General features: G+C 39.6%; 1 protein-coding gene across 2 annotated transcripts in view; it reads right to left on the bottom strand.

Annotated features, from left to right (window-relative positions):
* The window catches only part of WDFY2 (WD repeat and FYVE domain containing 2), a 183,005-nt gene that overhangs the window by 99,582 nt on the left and 61,455 nt on the right, over nucleotides 1–21,968 (bottom strand). For both annotated transcript variants that reach the window (XM_019447633.2, XM_019447634.2), the window contains one exon: nucleotides 8,925–8,992. In XM_019447633.2, coding sequence (XP_019303178.1) covers nucleotides 8,925–8,992 — 68 coding nt within the window. The remainder of the gene's footprint in view (nucleotides 1–8,924; nucleotides 8,993–21,968) is intronic.

Raw genomic sequence — 21,968 nt, 5'->3', positions numbered from 1 at the left:
CTATATGCCCACCTTGCACTGGCTTTCTCCAAAGGCTCAGTGAAATGTCTGACCAGACCCATAAAATTAAAATACAGTCCCTCCACTGACCACCTCCATCAAAACTGCATCCTCGAACTCTAGATGAGATAAACACACCGTGATACAAGACATGAAGATATATTTACTTCCTCCACCTTTAAGTGTTTCCCCACAAGAAAGGATAACCACACTTCGTAAGCTTTGTGGGGTGACCCCCCATCTGCCAAGGCCTCCCATATACATCATCTGTATGTGGTTTGCCTGGGACTGCTCCTACACAAACCCAATAAGTGAAAATCAAGGCCTTGCCACTGGTCTGTTGATGTTCAACCATTAGCTTCCTATTTTTCCGCCCACATTTCTATTAAAACCTAAGGAAAAAAAAATGCCCACAGTTTATTTCTCAATAAAATAGTACAAGAATTCATTTCCATGCTATCTGATTAAGACTTGCCACCCCTCTTTGCTGTTTCAGACTGAGGACAGACAGAAGAAGTGTATTTGGCAGAATTTTAGGAAGCAAGATAATAAAAGGTACAAAGAAGATGGAAAAGAAATTTGTGCAGGCCTGTGAGTACTTGAAAAATAATAATCTCTTATGTAAGTACCAGGACTTTAGACCTTGATGGCTTGTTAATACCTTATTTTAAAAATTAAACACTTTCATAATATCGAGCATTTTTAAAATGAAATCTTTGTAATTTCAGGCAGGTAGTCAGCTTAAGGTTTAGGGAAAACTAAAATAAAGAGAAACCCCAGTCTGGGTGATTATATTAATGACCATATAATTTGAAGGAGGAAAAGCTCAAGAGATATAAGCCCTAGACAAAGGAAACTCAAGAATCCCACATCAACCTCAACAGAGTCAGTAATTAAGTGGATTACGGAGAAACTGGCTACTTGTATTTCTAATACTTTTACCCCTCAAGTGGTCTCAAAAAGTATATTTATTGCTCCTACTTTTTATTTTATTTTTAATTTTTTTTAACGTTTATTTATTTTTGAGACAGAGAGAGACAGAGCATGAACAGGGGAGGGGCAGACAGAGAGGGAGACAGAGAATCGGAAGCAGGCTCCAGGCTCTGAGCTGTCAGCACAGAACCCGACGCGGGGCTCAAACTCACGGACCGTGAGATCATGACCTGAGCTGAAGTCAGCCGCATAACCGACCGAGCCACCCAGGCTCCCCTTGCTCCTACTTTTTTTTTTTTTTTTTTAATGTTTATTTATTTTTGAGACAGAGAGAGACAGAGCATGAACAGGGGAGGGTCAGAGAGAGAGGGAGACACAGAATCCGAAGCAGGCCCCAGGCTCTGAGCTGTCAGCACAGAGCCCGACGCGGGGCTCGAACTCACGGACCGTGAGATCATGACCTGAGCCGAAGTCGGTCGCTTAACCGACCGAGCCACCCAGGTGCCCCCCTTGCTCCTACTTTTTAAAAGGAGTATATATAGTTGAGAGAAGGCATTCTCAAAATACTCCTACTGGGGGGAAAGTTACCTATTTTCTGTTATTTATACCTAGAACTCCTTCATTTTGTGGATGATTTATTTTCTGTCCTTTGCTTATTGGTTGACCTTTGCTCAAATAAACACAAGTTTCTCTGAAGGTTGAGCTGCGGATTTCCAGCACACTGAGCGCTGTACAACGGCAAAGGCACTGCTCGTCAGCCCACACTGATCTTCACGGGATGTTCCAGTGGTCACTTGGAAACTAAACAAACAGCGGCACTTCCGTGAGCAGAACTTCAGGTGTTAAACATACCCTGATCAAGTCAGATATTGGGATCCTCCAATAAGAGGACTTCCAGGAGCACCCCACCACTGCACAGCAGAGATCTCACCCACAGACACGATCTCCTTCAGTCCTGGTTGTCACAACTCAGTATTTATTAGGTTTATAATGCTCAACCGTGTTTTACTTAATATATTAAGAACACGTAGATGTAGGACTTCAACTGCCTAGCATTAAAAAGCATTTTTCATTTCAATCAACTATTTTAGGCACTCTACTAAAATTAAACCCCTTGTTTTCTTTTAATTTAGTCTGGGTAACATCAGCAAAATCACAGTGACTTATCAGTGGTCATTTTTTCTCTCCGACAAGTTTTAAGTTATCACTACAAGTTTAAGATCTAAGTACAGTAAATTTTAACATACTCTGTCATATGAAAATCAAACAAGAGTATGCTAAGTAAATGTTATAATTATTCAGATTAATTGACATCTGTTATCTTTAGCTTAGATAATCCACATTTTCATTTCCATTAAAAATCAGAAGTTCCTTAAGCACATTTTCTTCTTAGTAAGTACAGAACTAAAATATCAGATTACATAATTATTTTTGAAAATGTAAATAGTAAAAACAGTAAACTGGTTTTACATGTGGTTCTATAATATAACCTACACCGAAAGAAACCAAGAAAGGAACCAAGGAGTAAATTGAAATAAGGTATAAAATATTAGGATGAGCACTTCCCAATTATACCCAAATCCCCTAGTCCGCCAAGAAAGTCCCTTGATGGAGTTAAAGATGTTGTCTAAAAGTCACCAAAATAATCACTACCTGATAAAAACAGAACTTCATTATTTTAAATTCATTATTTTAAATACCTTTCAACCACTAATCTATCCATATGGATTTGGCCCCAAAACTCTAATAAACCCAGAAGACGTGGGACAATGCACAACGAGCTCCATACAAAGTCTTAAATTACAGAAAGTTCTCCTTTGACCAATGGGCAAATGGACATTTGCAATATACATACAAAATAAGTCATTTCCATCCTAGGTATAAAGCATATGAACATATTAATCATTCTAATTTTCTAAAGCCTCAATTTCAAGTTATCTGTCGCTGCAGGACTGAAGTCCCAACACACAGGAAAAGGAAGCCAATCCAGCCACAACCTCACAAATCCCCATTGGGTTAAGATCAGCAATAACAGTATATATATTGCTAAATACCAAGAACGTGAAAGTGCAAATTACTTATTTAATACATCTCATAACCAAAAATGTTTTTGCAAATCTGAGATCAAAGGAAATGACGGTGTATTCACCGGGCTTCAGAGTAGAGAAAAATGTAAAGGACTTGCCTGAAGTGACTCAGCAAATTGGTATCAAAAACGAAAATCAAATTCCAGTTTCCCACCCTGGCACAGGTTCTAACCTACAAGCTATTTTGAAAACATTAAAAAAAAAATACATATTTTTGGGTGAATTTAAGGTAAATAGTATGTCTATGTCCAAACTTCATCTCTCTATTTGTTTTAACTAATAAGATAATTCATTTAATGCATTCCCCACCTCATTTCACAAAGAATTTGAAGAGACTTTAAAAGTAGATACAATAAAACCAAATCATAGAAATAAGCAAAAAGTCATGACAAGGAAAACAGGTGTAAGAACAGAAAGAAAATTGGAATAAAGATCTGTTGGCAAACGATAGGTTCCATGTGTCACATTATCCATAAGGACCATGAATCGGGTCCTTAGAGCTGTCCCTCCCAACCTTTTTCACCTCATGATATACAGAAAACTAGATCTGAACAGCCACTGGAATAAATGGAAGAGATTCCCACAGCCCAGACGACTGGATTTCCCCTGCGCAGCTAAGGAGACCACTTCTCAGGGTCTGTAGTCCATTTGGATGATCCCAACATGATCCAGCACATGGGCTGGTAATTTCTGTCTTAGAGAAAGCAAAGGGTTTCTGGCCCTCTTAGCGCTTCTTCAAAGGAGCACTGAGCATTACAGTAGACAATTTCTTCAAAAACAGCCATAAAGCATTGCATATATGCACACACCAGTGCGAGCCGAGGGCACGTAGAATGAAGGCATTTCTGCAGAAGGCTAACACAAAGTGGGAAAACTGTATCAATGAACAATCAGAACGAGGGGGCCCCAGCACAACTCCAGATTGGGCAAATGCCATCCCGCCACGCCAAGGCAGAGAGCTGGAAAAATAGGTCATTTTATTTCCGTGTTAGGTGTGCCTTTTATTTGTATTTATCTTTGATAAACTGTCTGTTTTGCTTTGGGGACAAATTCATAAGCGCTTAGGAGCCAAAGTAAATTTCATCTGCCCTGGCAACCATAGAACCCACAGAGGTTTCCAATTGTCCAACACACCCTCAGTCCTGAGGCTCTGGGCCTCTCAACCTCCTATTCACCACATCTTTGGCAGCTGAACTGCTTTACCTATTCTGCATGCCCAAGGGGGAAAGCTGGCAATAGAGGCTCAGACACGATACCCAATACTTTAATCGAGTAAGCGAAATCTCAAACACCTGCCACTTTGGCTCCTGTTTGAGATTTCTCTCCTCCACCCCTCTGTCTGACCCCATGAATGGCAAACCTAGTTAAAAAAGTAAATCTAAAATAACTCAACCATGAAAATGGGAATACCTATGCTTTTCATTCTTTGTTTTGTTTTTCCTGCTGTAGAGAGATGCAAAGGCAGGGGTTGAAATGGTATCTACTAGAAGCCTGGAACAGATAATCACTAATGGCTACAACTGAAACCTCAACTCTACACCCTCAGAAAGGCCCCTCTCCGGTTTCCAAGCTCAAGCAGGTCCCAGTTGGGCACAGGGTAATTTGATCTTGTCACAGGCAATAAGCAGCTATTACAGGAGATACATCAAGAGGATGTTATTTTCTGGAAGAATATTAGATAAGGAAAGGCTCTTATTTCTCACTCATCCATAAAAATCGGCACATAGGAAACTACACAACAAGTCACCAGTCACCCCAAAATCTCTAGAGACGGCAGGGTTTTAAATGGACTTTCTTCTGGGAACCTTTGTGAGCATGTTTCCATTACACCTGCTTCTTGTGACAACACTCACCACACAGCATGAGTGGGGCTTATTTTAGGTCTGCCTTCCCCACCGTACACACCATGGAGACAGGAATCATCTGCCCTATCTCGCCACTATATTCTTGGGACGTTGCACAGTGTTTAGTATGGCAGAAACATTTAAAATTTGTTGAATAAGCTGTCCAAAGAAATTAAATGGAATAAATATTTCTCTCTGCTTTTTTTCTTTACTCACCCTCACTTTTCGCAGACAATCTGCAGCTCAGCACCACAGTGGCACCAATCGGGACAGGGCTCAGTCCTTTCTCTTTAAAGATCATAGAGATCCAGGAGAAACTGAACAGACAGGAATTCGGAGGTATACAATCTGGGCTAGGCTGAGTTAGATGCTTGCAGTTAGGAGTGACGGAAACCCACTGGAGTGAAAGGAAGCACTAATGAATGTATCCAGTAAAAGAGGGAATCTCTTGAACTCAAAGGCAGAAGCAGAGCCAGGGTTCTGGAGGAGAGGAGGAGAAAAGCCTCAGGCGTCATCTGTTTAGGCTTCTCTCTCTCTTGAGCCAAGTGGTCCTTCCTCCCTGATTCGTACTTCCTTCTAAGCGGATCAGCTTTCACTGTTGAGCTGGGTCTACATATTCCCAGCTCAAGGGACCAGCCAAGGCTGAAACTTAGCATTTCCTACTCCAAATTCTAAATTCTGGGAAAATCAGGTTGGCTCAGGAGCAAACAGCCTTAACCAGGCAAGTCTGGCCTCTCCTCATTCCCTCCTAAAGGGGAAGTCAGAGCTTCTCAGAAAAGATCGGGTCTGAGGACACCCCCAAAGCACGATGTGCCTGCTCCTTACCCTTCCCTTGTGTACCACACCCCCAAGTTCATCCAGCCTTATCATAAATCCCTGCCTTTCAGGCTCTCTCCCAACCATCAAACTCTGCCTCCACTATTCATTCTTTTTCATCCAATGCCTTCCCCTTCTTCCCACCCATTAAACTTCAAATTCTTCTCGCTGCTACAGAACAGTACTATCCTACCCGGAACATGACAAATACTATATATTAAATTTTAATAAATGAAATAAACGAGTAAGCCATATATTACACATAAAGATATTTTCTTTATGTTTTCTTCTGGATTTGGAATACTACTTATTATATGCCACTATAAACACATTACATGGTCATATGTGCCTTGTGATGTCCATGTCATAGCCTCCAGACATACTGTATCTTTTTACTTATTTTGTAACTAGTACCACATAACCATTATTTAAGGACAAAACTAAGTAATCTCTTAACAAAACACCTTTCAATAGGAAGAACTGAAAAACAAACCTTTGGAAATTCAAAGCTATTTCAGGTTTTCTAAGTGTCCAAAAAATATAGCATAATTCCTTATGCAACAAGATTCTGCCTCTCTCAAGTTAAATAAAACTGACTCTTGCTCAAATATTAGTTACCATGTTATCTAAGTGCATTCAACTCCTAGGAACATAAAAGCCGATTTCTGATCAATTGTGAAGAACATATAGTTCTTTTTACTTCTCCACAGTAGTGGAGTTATCCAACAATGAAAGATTATGGAAATCATCTTGACCACATGCACCTTAATTATCTGCAAACCCTGGCAACTAGCTCAGTGGCCTGGATACAGCAGGTGCACAATAAATATGTGACCCACTAGAATGTGCACTTATATCTAAGTATGTAGAAATCAATACGATACATGCATGAGGCTTTTTGTATGTGCTCATAGAATCATGTGTAAAATAGATCAGCATGTTGGCTATAATGTCAGAAGACACTCTTCTCAATGCACTTTAAAATGCATTCAGGGCGCCTGGGTGGCTCAGTCGGTTAAGCGTCCGACTTCAGCTCAGGTCACGATCTCACGGTTAGTGAGTTCGAGCCCCATGTCGGGCTCTGGGCCGATGGCTCAGAGCCTGGAGCCTGCTTCCGATTCTGTGTCTCCCTCTCTCTCTGACCCTCCCCCGTTCATGCTCTGTCTGTCTCTGTCTCAAAAATAAATAAATGTTAAAAAATAAATAAATAAATAAAATGCATTCAAATCGCCTAGGGATATCATTAAAAATGCAGATTCCGATTCTATAGATCTAGCATGGTACCCAATACTTGTATTTTTGGTAGGTTCTAGGGTGACCTTAATGCTGCTGGTTCACATACATTTTAATAGCAAAGTAATGCCCTTTCCACTCCCTTTATGGAAGGCCACAGACAAAATACACAAATAATGAAAGGGTCCTCTTTCTGAATCTCAAAGACTGTGTTCAGTCACTAGGAATATGTATGATAATGTTCTCAGGGACCTATCTGTATTATCAGATTCAAGTCTTCAATAAGTATTGATGTACTGAGCACTTTTGCCGGGTGTAGGAGCCACAGCAGCCTTTAGTCATTCACACAGCTGAATAAATGATAAAAAAGCAACTAGATTCAAATAAAGACAGCATCACAGAATGACAGCAAAACAGGTTTAGATGTGTGTATAGGGAAGGGGGCGCATAAGCAATTGCTTAGGATCCTGTCTCCATGAGGTTCCTACTCAAGTTCATCTCAAGAAGATTCCTTGCTTACCATCCCTGAGCCCTCATCTTTCTGCCCAGGTCTGACCCTCCTCTGTCTTCATAGTCAAGGTAGTAACAGATCTCTAGAGTCAACTTCAACTTGCCGGACTACAGACCTTCCCCACTCCTCCGGTCAGATACCGTGTCAGGTTTGATGAAAAGGGAAGATCGTAGAAAAGACTGGTTATACCACTCAAAGATCAGAAAAAACAATCAGAGAATTCCTTTCCCTTTCCTTCTGCCTGAGCCCTCGTCACTGCCACCGCTTAAAGAGGAAGTTCACCTAGGCCCTTTGCTGCATAAATGCTGTCTGCTGGAGGCTCAACAGGTGAAGGGGCCAATACAAGTCCTCAGAACCACAAGAAGTTTCTTCTTCCCTCATGCAGGACTGACCACTTGGTTCAGCTTTGTGGTTATCACTTGTTTGTTATAAAATTCTAAAGCCACACAAAACCTCAAAGGTAATTTGAAAATCACAGAAACCCATTATATCCTTAATAATTCATTTGTTCATAAACAAGCAAAATAGCTATTTAAGTTATTACAGCATTCTTTTGCCAGAGGCATAAACTTAATCACATCTATAATTCAGCATGAATTTATTCCGGTTGTACACCGTGGCACATACTTCTCAAACTGGGGTACCTGTATCCAGGGACGGGGTGCACGCTGTAGCAAGCCGGAGGGGACACAGGTCCAAAGGACAAACCTGAGGGATTGTTCTAGGGTGTCAGTTTTAATTAAGATTTGAAGGAGAGTCAGGGAAACGTTGAATAATATAACTAATAACAAAATTAAATAACTATTTTATACTCAAATAAACATGGAATAGGATCCCCAAACTTCATCACTTTTTAAAGACAAAATGCCAGGCTAAAAGGATATTTCCTATTTAGAGGTGCTAGCTCTTCTGTAGGAGAACTTCTGCCAGCACACAAGTCTAAGAATCAAATCTAAGGATGTTTTATAATATATTTAAAGATTAGCTATTTATCGGCACAAGGACGTATTTCGCATATAAAATCTTGAGGACATGAGGCTGACTTCTACTTAGAATGTTTCAATTGTAAGCAAGCCCTTGTGGGCACCAAACGGTCAACGTTGAATGTCTTGTATTTGAATGAATAATATAACAATAGTGCAAGAACAAATTTACTTCACAAAGGTAATCACCAGGCAAAATTTTAAATGTCGAAGCGAGAACTCCACAAGAAAGTGAAACAAAAAGTTGGAAAGGAGGGAGACAGCTGTAATCAGAAAGCCGATGTCCTATAGCCCGTCTTCCATTAATCTTATTCAGAAACTATGAATATATGGTCAATTTCAGAACAATTTTCCTATTTTACATACTGAGAGCTAAAATGATTTAATATGGTACTTTCCATTACAAGGTTAATCTCAACCCTCAGGCATCCCCACTCAAGAAGGAAACACAGAGAAGGCAATCTGGAAAGGAAGTGGTCCATGTCTAATTTCTAAAGACAGAGATCCAGATACTTACAAGGCATCATATGGTATATGCTTGGCCAATATTGTCCACTGTCTCTCTTCAGCCATACACGAACGGTCCTACAAAAGAAAAAAAAAAAAGTGTATGTTAAATCACAGCATTGTTAGTCATGGGAAAATGTTCATTGATAGAAACCAAACCTCTTAACTTTAATTATATATATCTTAACTACATATGGTATATATACATATAGATCTTAACTATATATATACTGCATATACACATATATATGTAAGCATACCACTTATGCCTCTCTATAGATCCTTTATTTCTTAAATTTAAGACTTGTGTACACTTAGAATTACATACACCTTTGTGAATATTGTCCTCATATATGTCTATATACACACATGCGATAGCAAAGGTGCTTGAAAATTACTATTTTTGTTGTTTTGCCTCTCCTAGTATGTGACCTCTGCCGTAGTCTGTTGGAAGCATTCATCTGTCTGAGAAGTTATTAGGTTTAACTAGTGAAGGAAGTGTGAGGAGATAAAATGAAGAATCTGACATACACAGAAGGATTACATAGTAAGTGCTTTGTCTTACTGTAGTGCCAGGCCATTATCTTGAGTGAAGGTTTCTCCAAACATGGTCAGGTAATGATAAACTCTGAGACTCAGATTCCTGAGCTAGAGGGCTGGCCAATGGGGCCCACCGTGAAACAAGGGAGATTCTGCAGCAAAGGCTGTGGATTAAGTTCCAGGCCAGCAGGCCAGATACACACATGGCAGATGCCTGGGAGAGCTCAGAGAGAAGGAGCCAAAGAGAAAATGAACCAGTGAGGCAGCACCACTAGGTTCTTACCAACCAGAAAGGCCCACCATAAGTTACACCAGCCATGACATCATCGGCACATGCCAGCCAGGCAAACACAACTAGAAGGTAATAGGACACTCTTCTAGGAACCAGAGGAAGTAGCAGAACTCGAACTAAGGGGAAAAGGCAGTTCCCCACTGCCAGAATATCATATAGGCCATACCTCTCACCCCACACACTTAAATCATCCCAGGGAAAAAAGCAGACAAAGACTGAGCAATGTTATCTTACATATTTCAGTCATCATACTAGACTAAGTTTTAAATTGTATTGGATTTTTTTCCCTAATCAATGGGTCTCCCACCAAATGGAGTAGCAGGACAAAAAACCAGACCAACTACAGACACAATAAAGAAATGCCATTTTCTCAGCCACAAGATACAACGTAGTGATATACAGTGACACAGCTATATATATAGATGCAAAATTTCATCTTTTGGGCCAACTATCCTAATTTATGAGATGGACAGATATAATGGTAAATAACTTATGAAAAGTAATTCAATATATACACTAAATACCTATCAGTTTCACTTAAACAAAAAATTTTTTAAATATGCTAGTACAACACTTTAATATGGACTTTATTATCTCAACAAAAATAAATAGGTGACATCACCAAAAAGGGCAGAGCAGGAAGCTCCAGGAATCAGTCCCTAAACCAAATCAACTACTGAGCTGGCAAGAACTATTTTAGAACTCTGGGGTCTAGCTAGACACTTGCAGCATCTGAAAAATGCTTGATGAAGAAAGAAGCTGGTATATATCAGTGAATTTCACATTTTACTAGCAGCTGCCACCATGCATTCCTCATCCCTAGAGAAGGCAGCTGTGGCAACAGTGGCCCATACTCACAGAATGGCTTGCTGGTACCAAGGTAGGAACCCATCCTCCAACACTGGGGATGTGTGTTCGGATCTGCCTGTTGGTCCACTGAGAGAGGAGGGAGAGACTGGCCACTGTTTCAAACCCCTAAGGCTGAAGGGCTTCCCAGGCAATGCCCGTCAAAGGAATTTAAAGAGACAAAGACCCCTTTTTTCTTTATTAAGTCCAGGCATTGGAAGAAATCACAGGTTGACTTCAGAGATAACAGAACAGAGACTTTAATGATCACATACAATAAGGAATACAGTCTTTGCAAAAATAATGTGTTAAAGTCACTAAACAGAAAACTGCAACATTCCAAAGTAACAGCAGCAATCTCTGGAGAGGAGGGAGAATGTGATTTTCAGAGTTACTATATTATACTGTCTAAAATAATCAATTCTCAAGAAAAGAGTACAAAGTATACAAAGAAACAGGAAATGGCCTTTTCATAGGAAAAAAAAGTGACAAAAACCAATGAAGAAATCCAACACTGATTGGTCCTATCAGACAAAAACTTTAACTATCTAGGGGCACCTGGGTGGCTCAGTCAGTTAAGTGTCCAATTCTTGATTTTGGCTCATGTCATGACCTCGCAGTCGTGAGACCAAGCCCCATGTCGGACTCTGTGTTGAGTGTGGATCCTGCTTGGGATTCTCTCTCTCCCTCTCTCTCTCTGCTCCTCCACTGCTTGCACTCACTCCCCCCCAGCAAAACAACAACAACAACAACAACATAAAACAACCTTTAAATTAACTATCTATATGCCCAAAGGCCCAAAGGGAAACCATAAATAAAGAACTAAGGGAAATCAGAATAAGGATGTATGAACAAGTAGGGCATCTGAATAGAAGACTGAATTTATATAAAAGAGAATCAAATAGAAATTTTGGAGCTGAAATGAAATGAGCCTCACTAGAGAGGCCCAACAGGAAGTCTGAAGACAGAAGAATCAGCAAACTTCAAGATAGGATGCTTAAAATTACCTAGTCTCCTCCCAGTCTGAGGAGAAGAAAGAAAGAAGAATGAAGAAAAAGCAAACAGAACCTAAGGGACCTGTGGGACACTACTGAGTATACCCACATATATACTATGAGAAGGAGAAGAAAAAGACAGAGATAGAAAAATATTTGAAGAAAAATGGCTGAAAATTTCCCAAATTTGATGAAAGATATGAATTTATATATCCAAAAAGCTCAATGAACTCCAGGACAGATGAACTCAAAGCAATTCACAAGAGACACATAATAATCAAACTGCTGAAAGTCAGAAAGAAAATCTTGAAAGCAGCAAGATTTTTCATCAAAAGGCTCAGAGACCAGAAGGCAGTGAGATGATAATGTGCTAAAAGAAAAGAACTGTAAACCAAGAATTCTCTATCTGGCTAAACTATTCTTCAAAAATAAAGGAGAAATTAAGACATTTCCAGATAATCAAAAGCTAATGAAGCTCATTACTAGTAGACCTTTACTACAATAAATACTAAAAAGAATTATTCAGACTAAAACAAAAAGACAATAGACAGTACTTGAAGACATACAGAGAAACTAAGATCACTGGTAAAGGCAATTACACAGGTGAATATAAAAGCTAGTATTATTGTGTGTTTTGTTTGTAACTTTTCTTTTTGTTTCCTGTGTGAATAAGTCACGAATTTTAGCCTATAGTAATGGGCGCAAAACATGAGAGTATAATTTGTGACCATAACAAGAAAAGAGGGATACACAACTGATCAGGAGTAGAGTTAATGTGTACTATTGAAATTAAGTTGTTATAAATTCAGACTACATTGTTATAAATTTAGGATGTTAAAAATCCCTTTGGCAACCACTAATAAATAACTTAAAAATATACATCAAAGAAAAGAAAGAAATCAAAATGGTACACAAGAAAAAAATCAATCAAACATAGAAGAAGGAGACAGTGGGGGACTTGAGCAACAAAAAGGATGTGATACATACACAAAAAGCAAAATTGCAGAAATTCTTCCTTATCAGTAATTATTTCAAATGTAAGTGAATTAAACTACAAATTAAAAGACAGGTAATGGCAGAATGGAGTAAAAAGACATGGTCCCACTTTACGCTGCTTAAAGGAGACTCACTTTAGACCCCCAAACATAAATAAGCTAAAAGTAAAAGGATGGAAAAAAGATATTCTATAGAAATAGAAACCAAAAGACAGCCAGGATAGCTATGCTAGCAACAGGCAAAATATATTTTTAAGTCAAAAACTTCTATAAGAAATAAAGAAGGACGTTATATATTGACAAAGGATCAATTCATCACAAAGGCATAACAGTTGTAAATACATATGCACCAAACATATCAATCGCTGGCAAAATTGAAAGGAGAACTAGATAGTTCTACAATAATAGTTGGGGACTTCAATATACCACTTTCAATAATAGATGGAATACCTAGACAAAAGATGAAAAAGAAATTAGAGAATTTAAACAACACTATAAACCAACCAGACCTAACAAATATAAAGAACACTCCAACAAACAACAGCAGAACACAGTTTCTTCTTAAGTGCACATGGAACATTCCTCAGGACAGACCACATGTTAGGCCATAAAACAATTGTCAATATATTTTAATAGACTGAAATCATACAAAATATCTTCTCCAACCACAATGAAATGAAACTAAAATCAATAAGAGAAGAAAACTGGAAAAAAATCACAAATATGGGGAAATTAAACAACATAACCTTAAACAACCAACGGATCAAAGAAGAATCACTAGGAAAATCAGAAAACACTCTGAAATGAATAAAAATTAAAATGCAACATAATAAAACTTATGAGAGGCAGCAAAAGCAATACACAGAGGGTAAGTTACAGCTCTAAATGCCTACTTTAAAACAGAAGAAAGAGTTCAAATCAACAACCTCACTTTATACTTTATGGGACTAAAAAAACAAAAGCAAACTAAACCCAAAGCCAGCACAGGTAGAAGTATATAATAAAGATCAGAACAAAAAACAAAATAAGAGATTAGAAAACCAAAGAGAGAATCAGTGAAACTAAAAGATAATTCTTTGAAAAGATCACCAAAATTAAGAACTAATCACAAAAAACAAAGAATGTAAATAATTAAAATCAGAAATAAAAGTGGGAATGTTACTACCTAAAAGAAATGAAAGAGATTATAAGAGAATATTATGAACAACTGCAGGCCAGTAAATTTGATAATCAAGATCAAATGGAAAAAAGTCCCCAGAAACACACAATCTACCAAAACTAACCCAAAAGAAATAATCTCAACAGACCTATAACAAGTCAAGAGATTGAATCGGTAATCAAAAATAATAGTGCAGGACCAGATGGTTTCACTGAATTCAACCAAACATTTAAAGAATGAACAAAAATCCTATTCAATCTTCCAAAAAATAAAGAGGAAGGACTACTCACTTCCTAACATTTTATCAGGCCAGCATTATCTGATACCAAAGTCAAAGATACCACAAGAAAATAACAGTCTCACATCCCTCATGAATATAGATGAAAAAAGTCTAGCAAAACAAATCCAACAGCACATCAAAAGGATTGTACATCATCACCAAATGGAATCTGTCAGAAGAATGCAAGGGCAGCTCAACATAAGAATGTCAATCAACGTAATGCAGCACATTAACAGAATGAAGGGGGGGGGGGGGACCACAGATGATTATCTCAACAAACACAGAAAAGCACATGATGAAATTCAACAACCTCTCATGGTAAATAACACACTCAGCAAACAAGGAACAAAAAGAAATTTTCTTAATCCAATAAAAGGTACTCTTCAAAAATTCACAGCTAACATCATATTCAATGGTAAAGACTGAAAACTTTCTCCCTAAAATCAAGTACAAGACAAGAACGACCGCTTTCACCATTGCTATTATACATTACTGGAAACCCTGGCCAAAGTAATTAGGCAAATAGAAGAAATACAAGGCATCCAAATTGGAAAGGAAGAAGTAAAACTATCTGTATTTGTAAATGATATGATTCTGCCTACAGAAAATCCCAATAAATCCACAAAAGCACTACTAAAGCTAATAAACAAGTTCAGCAAAATTGCCAGGTACAAGATCAACACACAAAAATCAGTTGTGTTTCTATACCAGCAACAAGCAATGTGAAAACAAAATTAAGAAAACAATCCATTTTTAATAGCACCCAAAAGAATAAAACCCCTAGGAATATATTTAACCAAGGAGGTGAAAGACTTGCACAGTGACAACTACAAACATTGCTGAAAGAAATTAAAGAAGATACAGATAAATGGGAAGACATCCCATGTTCATCGACTGGAAGACTGGATATTTATGACAATACTCCCAAAAGCAATCTACAGACTTAATGCAATAGTCTCTTCAATAAATGGTGCAAGGACAACTAGACAACCACATTCAGAGAAATGAAGTTGGACCCCAGTTTCACTCCATACACAAAAATTAACTCAGGATGGATTAATGACCTAAATATTACAGCTAAAACTAAAACTATTAGAGGAGAACACAAAGCTAAATATTCATGACCTTGCATTCAACAATGGATTCTTGAATTGGACACCACACCCAAGCACAAAAAATAAGTAAGTTAGACCTCATAAAAATTCAAAACTTTTGTGCCACGAGGGACATCATCAAGACAGTGGGAGAAAATGTTTGCAAATCATACAGATGATGGAGGTTTAGTGTCCATACTATGTAAGAAACTCTTTCAACTTAACAATAACAACAACAAAATGACAACCCAATTAAAGGGTGGACAAAGGACTTTAGTGGATACTTACCCGAAGACAAATAAATGGCCAACAAGCGTATGAAAAGATGTTCAACATCACCAGTCAACAGGAAATGCAAATCAAAACCATATTAAGATACCATTTGACAGTCACTAGGAAGGCTATTTTATATATATAAAAAGTACATATATATATATATATACATACATATATATATATATATATATATATATATATATATATATATAGTAAATGTTCTAGAGGCTGTAGTGGAATAGGAACCCTCATCCATTGCTGATAGGAATATAAAATGATGCAGCCACTGTTGAAAATAGTCTGGCAGTTTCTCAAAAAGTTAAACAGAAACCATATGATCTACTAATTCTCTTAGGTATATACTCCAAAGAATTGAAAACAGGTATGCAAACAGATACATGTTCATGTATGTTCACAACAGCACAATTCTTGCCTTTGCAACAACAAGGATGGGTCGAGAGGGTAATGCTAGGGGACGTAAGTCAGCTTGAGAAAGACAGATACCATATGATGTCACTATACGTGGAATTTAAGAAATAAAACACTTGAACAAAGAAAAAGAGACAAACAAGAAAAGAGACTCTTAAATACAGAGAACAAGGAGCACCGGTTGCCTCAGATGGAAGAGCATATGTATGACTCTGGATCTCGGGGCTGTGAGTTCAAGCTCCACCCTGGGTGTAGAGATTAGCTAAAAAAACAAAATCTTTATTAAAAAAAACACAAAACAAAAAACAGAACAAACTGGTGGTTGCCAGAAGGGAGGTGGGTGGGGACTGGTTAAATAAAGGTTGAAGGGGATTAAGAGTACACTTATGATGAGCACTGAGTAATGTGTAACTGTTGAATCACTGCATTATACACCTGAAACTAATATAGCTCTGTGTGTTAATTATACTGGAATCTAAAAAATAACAATAAATAAAATAACAGCACAATTCACAACAGCCAATAGGTGCAAACAACTCAAATGTCTATCAGCAGGTGAATGAACAAATTACATACATATACTAGAATATTTTCAGTCAACAAAAGGAATGAAGTACTCATACATGCGAAACTTGTATGAACGTCAAAAACATTATGCTAAGCAAAACACTGTACACTTTAAAGTGGTTAACTGCGTGTAGGCGAATTTCACGATAAAAATTTAAAAACAATCAATACAGACTCTGCCTGGAGTTGAGGCAACCACATTCGACAGGAGACAAGATTGAGGACGGAAGCAGATGTGCTGAGGACAGCAGGGCTGAAGGTGGAAAGGGCCTGGCCTCGTAATACCTCAGTAATACCCCTGATCCACCAACTCTTTAGACCGACTTTAGACTTGCTTGTGAGATAATTTCCTTTATTTTTACCTTAAGCCACTGTTAGATGGATTTTGTTACCAGGATCTGAATACATGTTAACAGACAGAGAAGACGAAGGAAAGAAATGTCTCTCCTTAGGTTTGGGGTTTGTCCCACTACATGATGGTGTGGTCATTCACGGAGATGAGGAACAGTGGCAAAGGGCAGGACATGGGGTGAGAATCATGAGCTCGATTTTGAACATTTGAATCAGAGATGTCTTTGAGTTAGCCAAGAGCTCCTAGTTAGTGAAAATGAGAATTATAATTCAAACCTATGGTATGAAGCTGTTGCAAAGATTAAACGTAAGGTCTGTGACATGGTGCTTAGCACAGAGCAGGCCTTCAGTAATTGCCAACAATTATTATTATTGTCATTAATATCACCATTTTTTTAAATGTGCTAATCCACCACAGCTTGGGAGAGTTCAAGATCCAAAACGGTTCCTGCTTTGCCAACTTACTGAATATTTGAATCCTTGATGTAAGGGATTTTTCGCTCAATTTACAAAGATATCCTGTAAATTATTTATCCAGTCCTTTACGCCCTGCTTTAACATGTACTGGGTATCTCCTATGTGCCAGGCATCGGGCAGGAGCTCCAGACAACTTAACATTATCATGACAGTGGTGAATGATAAGGGCTACAAGGTATTTTATATCCATGCAAGCAATGTAGGAAAGGTATCTCATCCACATGGAGAAACGAGGCAGGCTCAGGAAGGGCTGACTCGGGAGGTGGCCATATCTATTACTCCGTTTATTTCCTTCACTGCCCTGGCCACAATCTGTTATTTGACTTACCTACTCGTAGATGTGTTTATTATCTGAAAAATAAAAATAAGAAACTAAGCATGACAATGCGCACTATGATCTTGCTCACCACCATCTATCCACCTGGAGGCTGCCAGAGCGCGTCGCACATGGCAAATACGGGATAAATATTCACTGGATGAATGAAAACAGGTGAGTCCGAGGCGACAGAGACTGTTGGTTGTCTACACTAGATTCATTCTCCTCTTCTTCCTTAGAAGTTCCCCTAGTCACCCGATTGGGCAGAGCACAAAGGCCAAAATGGAAGGCAACAGACTTCAAGCTAGACAAGATGCTTGGCAGAGGTTATTTGCCACGGATACTACTATAAGTGAACAAAAAAGTCTACTGGGCTTTTCAGGGGACCGTTTTGCCCACAACTTTCCAAATGTGGCCTCCCAACAATCCCACAAGGTAGGTATGGTTATGAATCTCATGTCACAGAGGAGGGCTCTGAAGCACAGAGAGCCCCCAGGTTATACAGAGCCACAATCTGAACTCACACAGTCTAACCTCAGAGGTTGCTCTCTCTCAACCACTGCACTGGTGGCAAACCTGTTCCCAATACGGGAGGGGCAGGAAGGCAGAAAAACAGCAAGTTTAATTTTCAACAAACTGAATGTAAAATAACTGGAGATGAGAAAATAGCAATAAAATAAATAAAGTAACTATAGATGCGGAGCGGTTTCTTATGTGAGGATTAGAGCTGAAGGTAGCACCGAAGCCATGCGCACACAGGTTGTAACACTACCGTGATGTTAGTGCAATCGATGCTCCTAGTTTTCCAGGTGCATAAATTATAAGGTTATGTAGCTATGTATGTACGTATGTGTCCACAGATAAATGTTTAAGTAACAGTGATTCTAAAAATCCGGTAAAAAAAGAAAAGGTACACATCAATACAGCTAATACAGGTTTGTTTAAAGATTTTTAAAGCAGCTGTGTAGGTCAAAAGGGTGGCAGGCTAAAATTAGTTTTGACTCTAATTATAGAGACAAACATTTTCACATAAACAACAGCACCCCCACCAAGCCCTTTGCGTATACATTTAATCCTTACGATAGCTCTATGAAACAGAAATCATCCTTCAGAGATGAGAGGGCCCACAGAATTTAAGTTTGCCTGAACCAATAACCTGCAGTTATTTTAAATTCTGTGCTCTCTTCACTAAACATACTGCCTTCCTTACACCAACATGTATTAAGGGCAATATTGAGAACCTTAGAGGGTTAGAAATAAAATTCTATAAAAATATTTGTTCCCTTATCTGTAGAGATATAATAATAGTTAAAAAAAAAAAAAAGACACTACATCCTAGACATCCTAGAGGTCAAAAGTAACAGTGGGATAGCCAGGACTTTCCTAGAGAAATGTTAAGTTGCACTATACAAAGCCTGCAAGAACCAATGTTTTGCAAATTATATTTTAAAAGCAACACAAAAATCTTTTAATAGTAAGTATAAAACTTTTTCCTTGGAAAAAACTTCAAGAAAAAAAAAAACCAGCTGTGATTAAGAGTCATGGTTAAGCCAGTAGAGGTCAGTCTATTGGAGAAAATGGATACCCCTGCTGGAAGGCAGGAAAACGGAATTCACCCCCCACAAAGTCCTGGCCTCCCGGGAACCCAACAGAGCCACACACTTTGCACTGTCCTCCTCACTGGGTCCTGTAGTCTTCTCTCCCCCGAGCTCTCAACAAAGGCAGAAACAGACACGACGACAGTTGGGAGAGAGAATCAATTCTCATTTCAAAAATAATAAGACAAGATCTCTCCAGTGGGCCTCAGTCAGTTTAGCAGCTGGGCTATTTTGAAAACAGCATAATCTTATTCTACATTGGACACAGCTGACCACATTTCAACAGGTAAAAGTCACTTTTAAATATTAGTCTTAAATATTATTTATTCCTTAAACCTAAAAAGGTTTTTTTTTTCTTTTCATTTTTAAGGTGAAAACAGAGGGTAGACAAATTGTAGTATTTCTCAAACTGCACCACAATCAGTGCACCAGCTTGCTCCTTGACTGAGCTCCAAACACAATCAGAGAAGGAATCGCGTTTTCTCATACTTGGCACCTGCCCAGGGCAAGCTCCACGCCGAGCCCCAAAGTGGTGCTCGTCGTTTGTAACAGAGCAAGAGGATCAGTCAAAAGTTCCTCTCTACAGCCACCCACCCCCGACCGGTCCACTGTCAGGAAGTTCTCTGATGGCATCTGCAGAGACCTTGCACAGAAGGCAGCAAAGAGGCTGAGCTCACGCTGAGAAATCTGTACACCGTGCTGGGTGGGATGACGAGGAAGGAACTGCAAAATCCTTCATTTTATAGCGCCAGTGCCTAGCATTACCCTAAAGAAATGAGACATGCAAGGGCCTTCCGACCCTACCTCCCAACCCACTCCAACTCCCTCCAAAGAACTGAACCCAGTGCCCGCCTCCACTCCCACCTTAACTAGGAAAGGTGTGACCTCCTCACAGGCAGCCCTCCCCTGAGTAGCCAATGTGACCACACAGAGGGATCGAACTTTCAAACAAGCAAGGAAGTCAAATGCTCCCTTTATGAGATTCCTGAATTTCAGTTTGTACTTGACTTTCTTATTTCAAACTGTGCTGATACACACAAGCTGGCAATAGAGTGTAGTAATACACAGGTGCTGAACTGTGTGTGTGTGTGTGTGTGTGTGTGCACACACACGTAAGTAGCCGAGCACCACAGCAGTTCCACTCCCACCCCCATCCTATCCAGGAAAAACATACCCTTTGTTCTAACTTCTAGTGGTCTTTATGAGTCCACTTATACTGATGGAGACAATGAACTGCGGGGACTGGAACAAGCTGGACTTCCCAAGACGAGTAAAATCTAGAAGTTAGGAATTCTGCCCCACTGCCTCACAAGTGCGTTTATATACGTGTCTGTGTGTGTGTGTGTGTATTTGATCATTGACTTGTTGATCACTGATTCATTCACAGACATTTATTAAACACCTACTAAGCACAAGCACGTGAACCACACTGGAACCACAAGACAAACAAGCGCCACCTCTGTTCTCAAAACTCACCCCCGCTGCAGGCGACAGGTAGCAGAACATGACCACTTGGCAACGTAGGAGAAGCCGATGCTATTAAAGAAACACGTGCAGTGGGGGATGCATCTAACTCGGAAATGGAGCCTGGGTTAGGAGATGTTAGAGAAGGCCTCCCAGAGATGACGGTGTCCGAAATGCAGGATGAGGAAGCATTTACCAGAGGAAGGGCGAGAGGGAGCAGGGGCATGTTCCTCATAGGGAGAGAGCAGCATGTGGAGGCAGGAGCAGGCAGGGAGGGGCAAGGTGGCAGTGACGAGAACCAAGCTGGTCCAAGGAGCAGGCAGGAGGCCACACAGGGCTTTGCGGGCCACGCTGAGGAGTCTGGGATTTACTGTGAGGACAACGGGGAGCCGCTGGAGGCCAAGCAGCCAGCCACAAAATCACAATTTTTTCGTTTGTTTGGGAAAACCTGGAAGAAGCCTGCTTACCCTGAAGTAACCAGTTTGGTTAACCAGTAAACCAGGCAAAAAAGGACGCGGCTCTAGACAAGAGAAGAAGGCAGACTTGAGAGCATCTAGGAAGTGGAAGCATCCGGGTTCCGGGGCTGACTGGGTGTGGCGTGCTGCATGAATGGGTGGTTCGTCAGTAAGTGATTTTTTTGTAGAAGGCAATGCTGACTTCATCTTGAACTTGCTGGGTGGGTGTGGAGATGCTCCCGTTAGGACTGTCAAGGAGTGAACTACCTGCCTGTGTGGAGTCCAGGGGTGAGATCTGAGCTGAGGATCGGGATGTGGGAGTCACCAACAATAAGCAGTAGCTAAGTCCCTGGTGAATAAGAAGAAAATAGGGCCAAAGACAAACCCTGGAATAACACCAACAGTTTAGAGGTGCAGCACTCAGAAAATCCGCAAAGACCTCAGCGTGGGCCACCACGGATGTGTAACAAAGGCCTTCACCTCTCAGACACAGAACATGTCCTAATTTTTGGTCCAGAAAATAAGGTCATTGTAAACATACCTAAGAACTGAACCAAATTCACAGTGAAAACGTGCCCATAATAAAAAAACTATCTATATAGGTCACTTTTCTGAGAGAAGAGGGAAGATTGGGGGTGGTGACAAACAGTATACCACAGGTTGCTAAGCTACTGAATAAAATAAGACGAGGCGTCTACCCGTGTTGAAATTCAGGCTTTTAAAAATGTGCCCTAGAATGATGCAACCTTCATTAGTTACCATAGCAATGAGCTTCATTTCCCAGGGGACAATTGTTATTTTTGCCACCACTGAAGTAACTTGGGGGGGGGGGGGGGAGTAGTGATGCCGACACTGACTGTGTTTTGAGGACCCTGAATTTTCAGGGAATACTCTTCTAATAGATCACAAAGCGTAACCTC

Source organism: Panthera pardus, unplaced genomic scaffold, assembly GCF_024362965.1.
Source record: "Panthera pardus isolate Hobbes unplaced genomic scaffold, ASM2436296v1 HiC_scaffold_1, whole genome shotgun sequence".
Classification (NCBI taxonomy): domain Eukaryota; kingdom Metazoa; phylum Chordata; class Mammalia; order Carnivora; family Felidae; genus Panthera; species Panthera pardus.
This window is presented reverse-complemented; position numbering and strand designations above follow the sequence as displayed.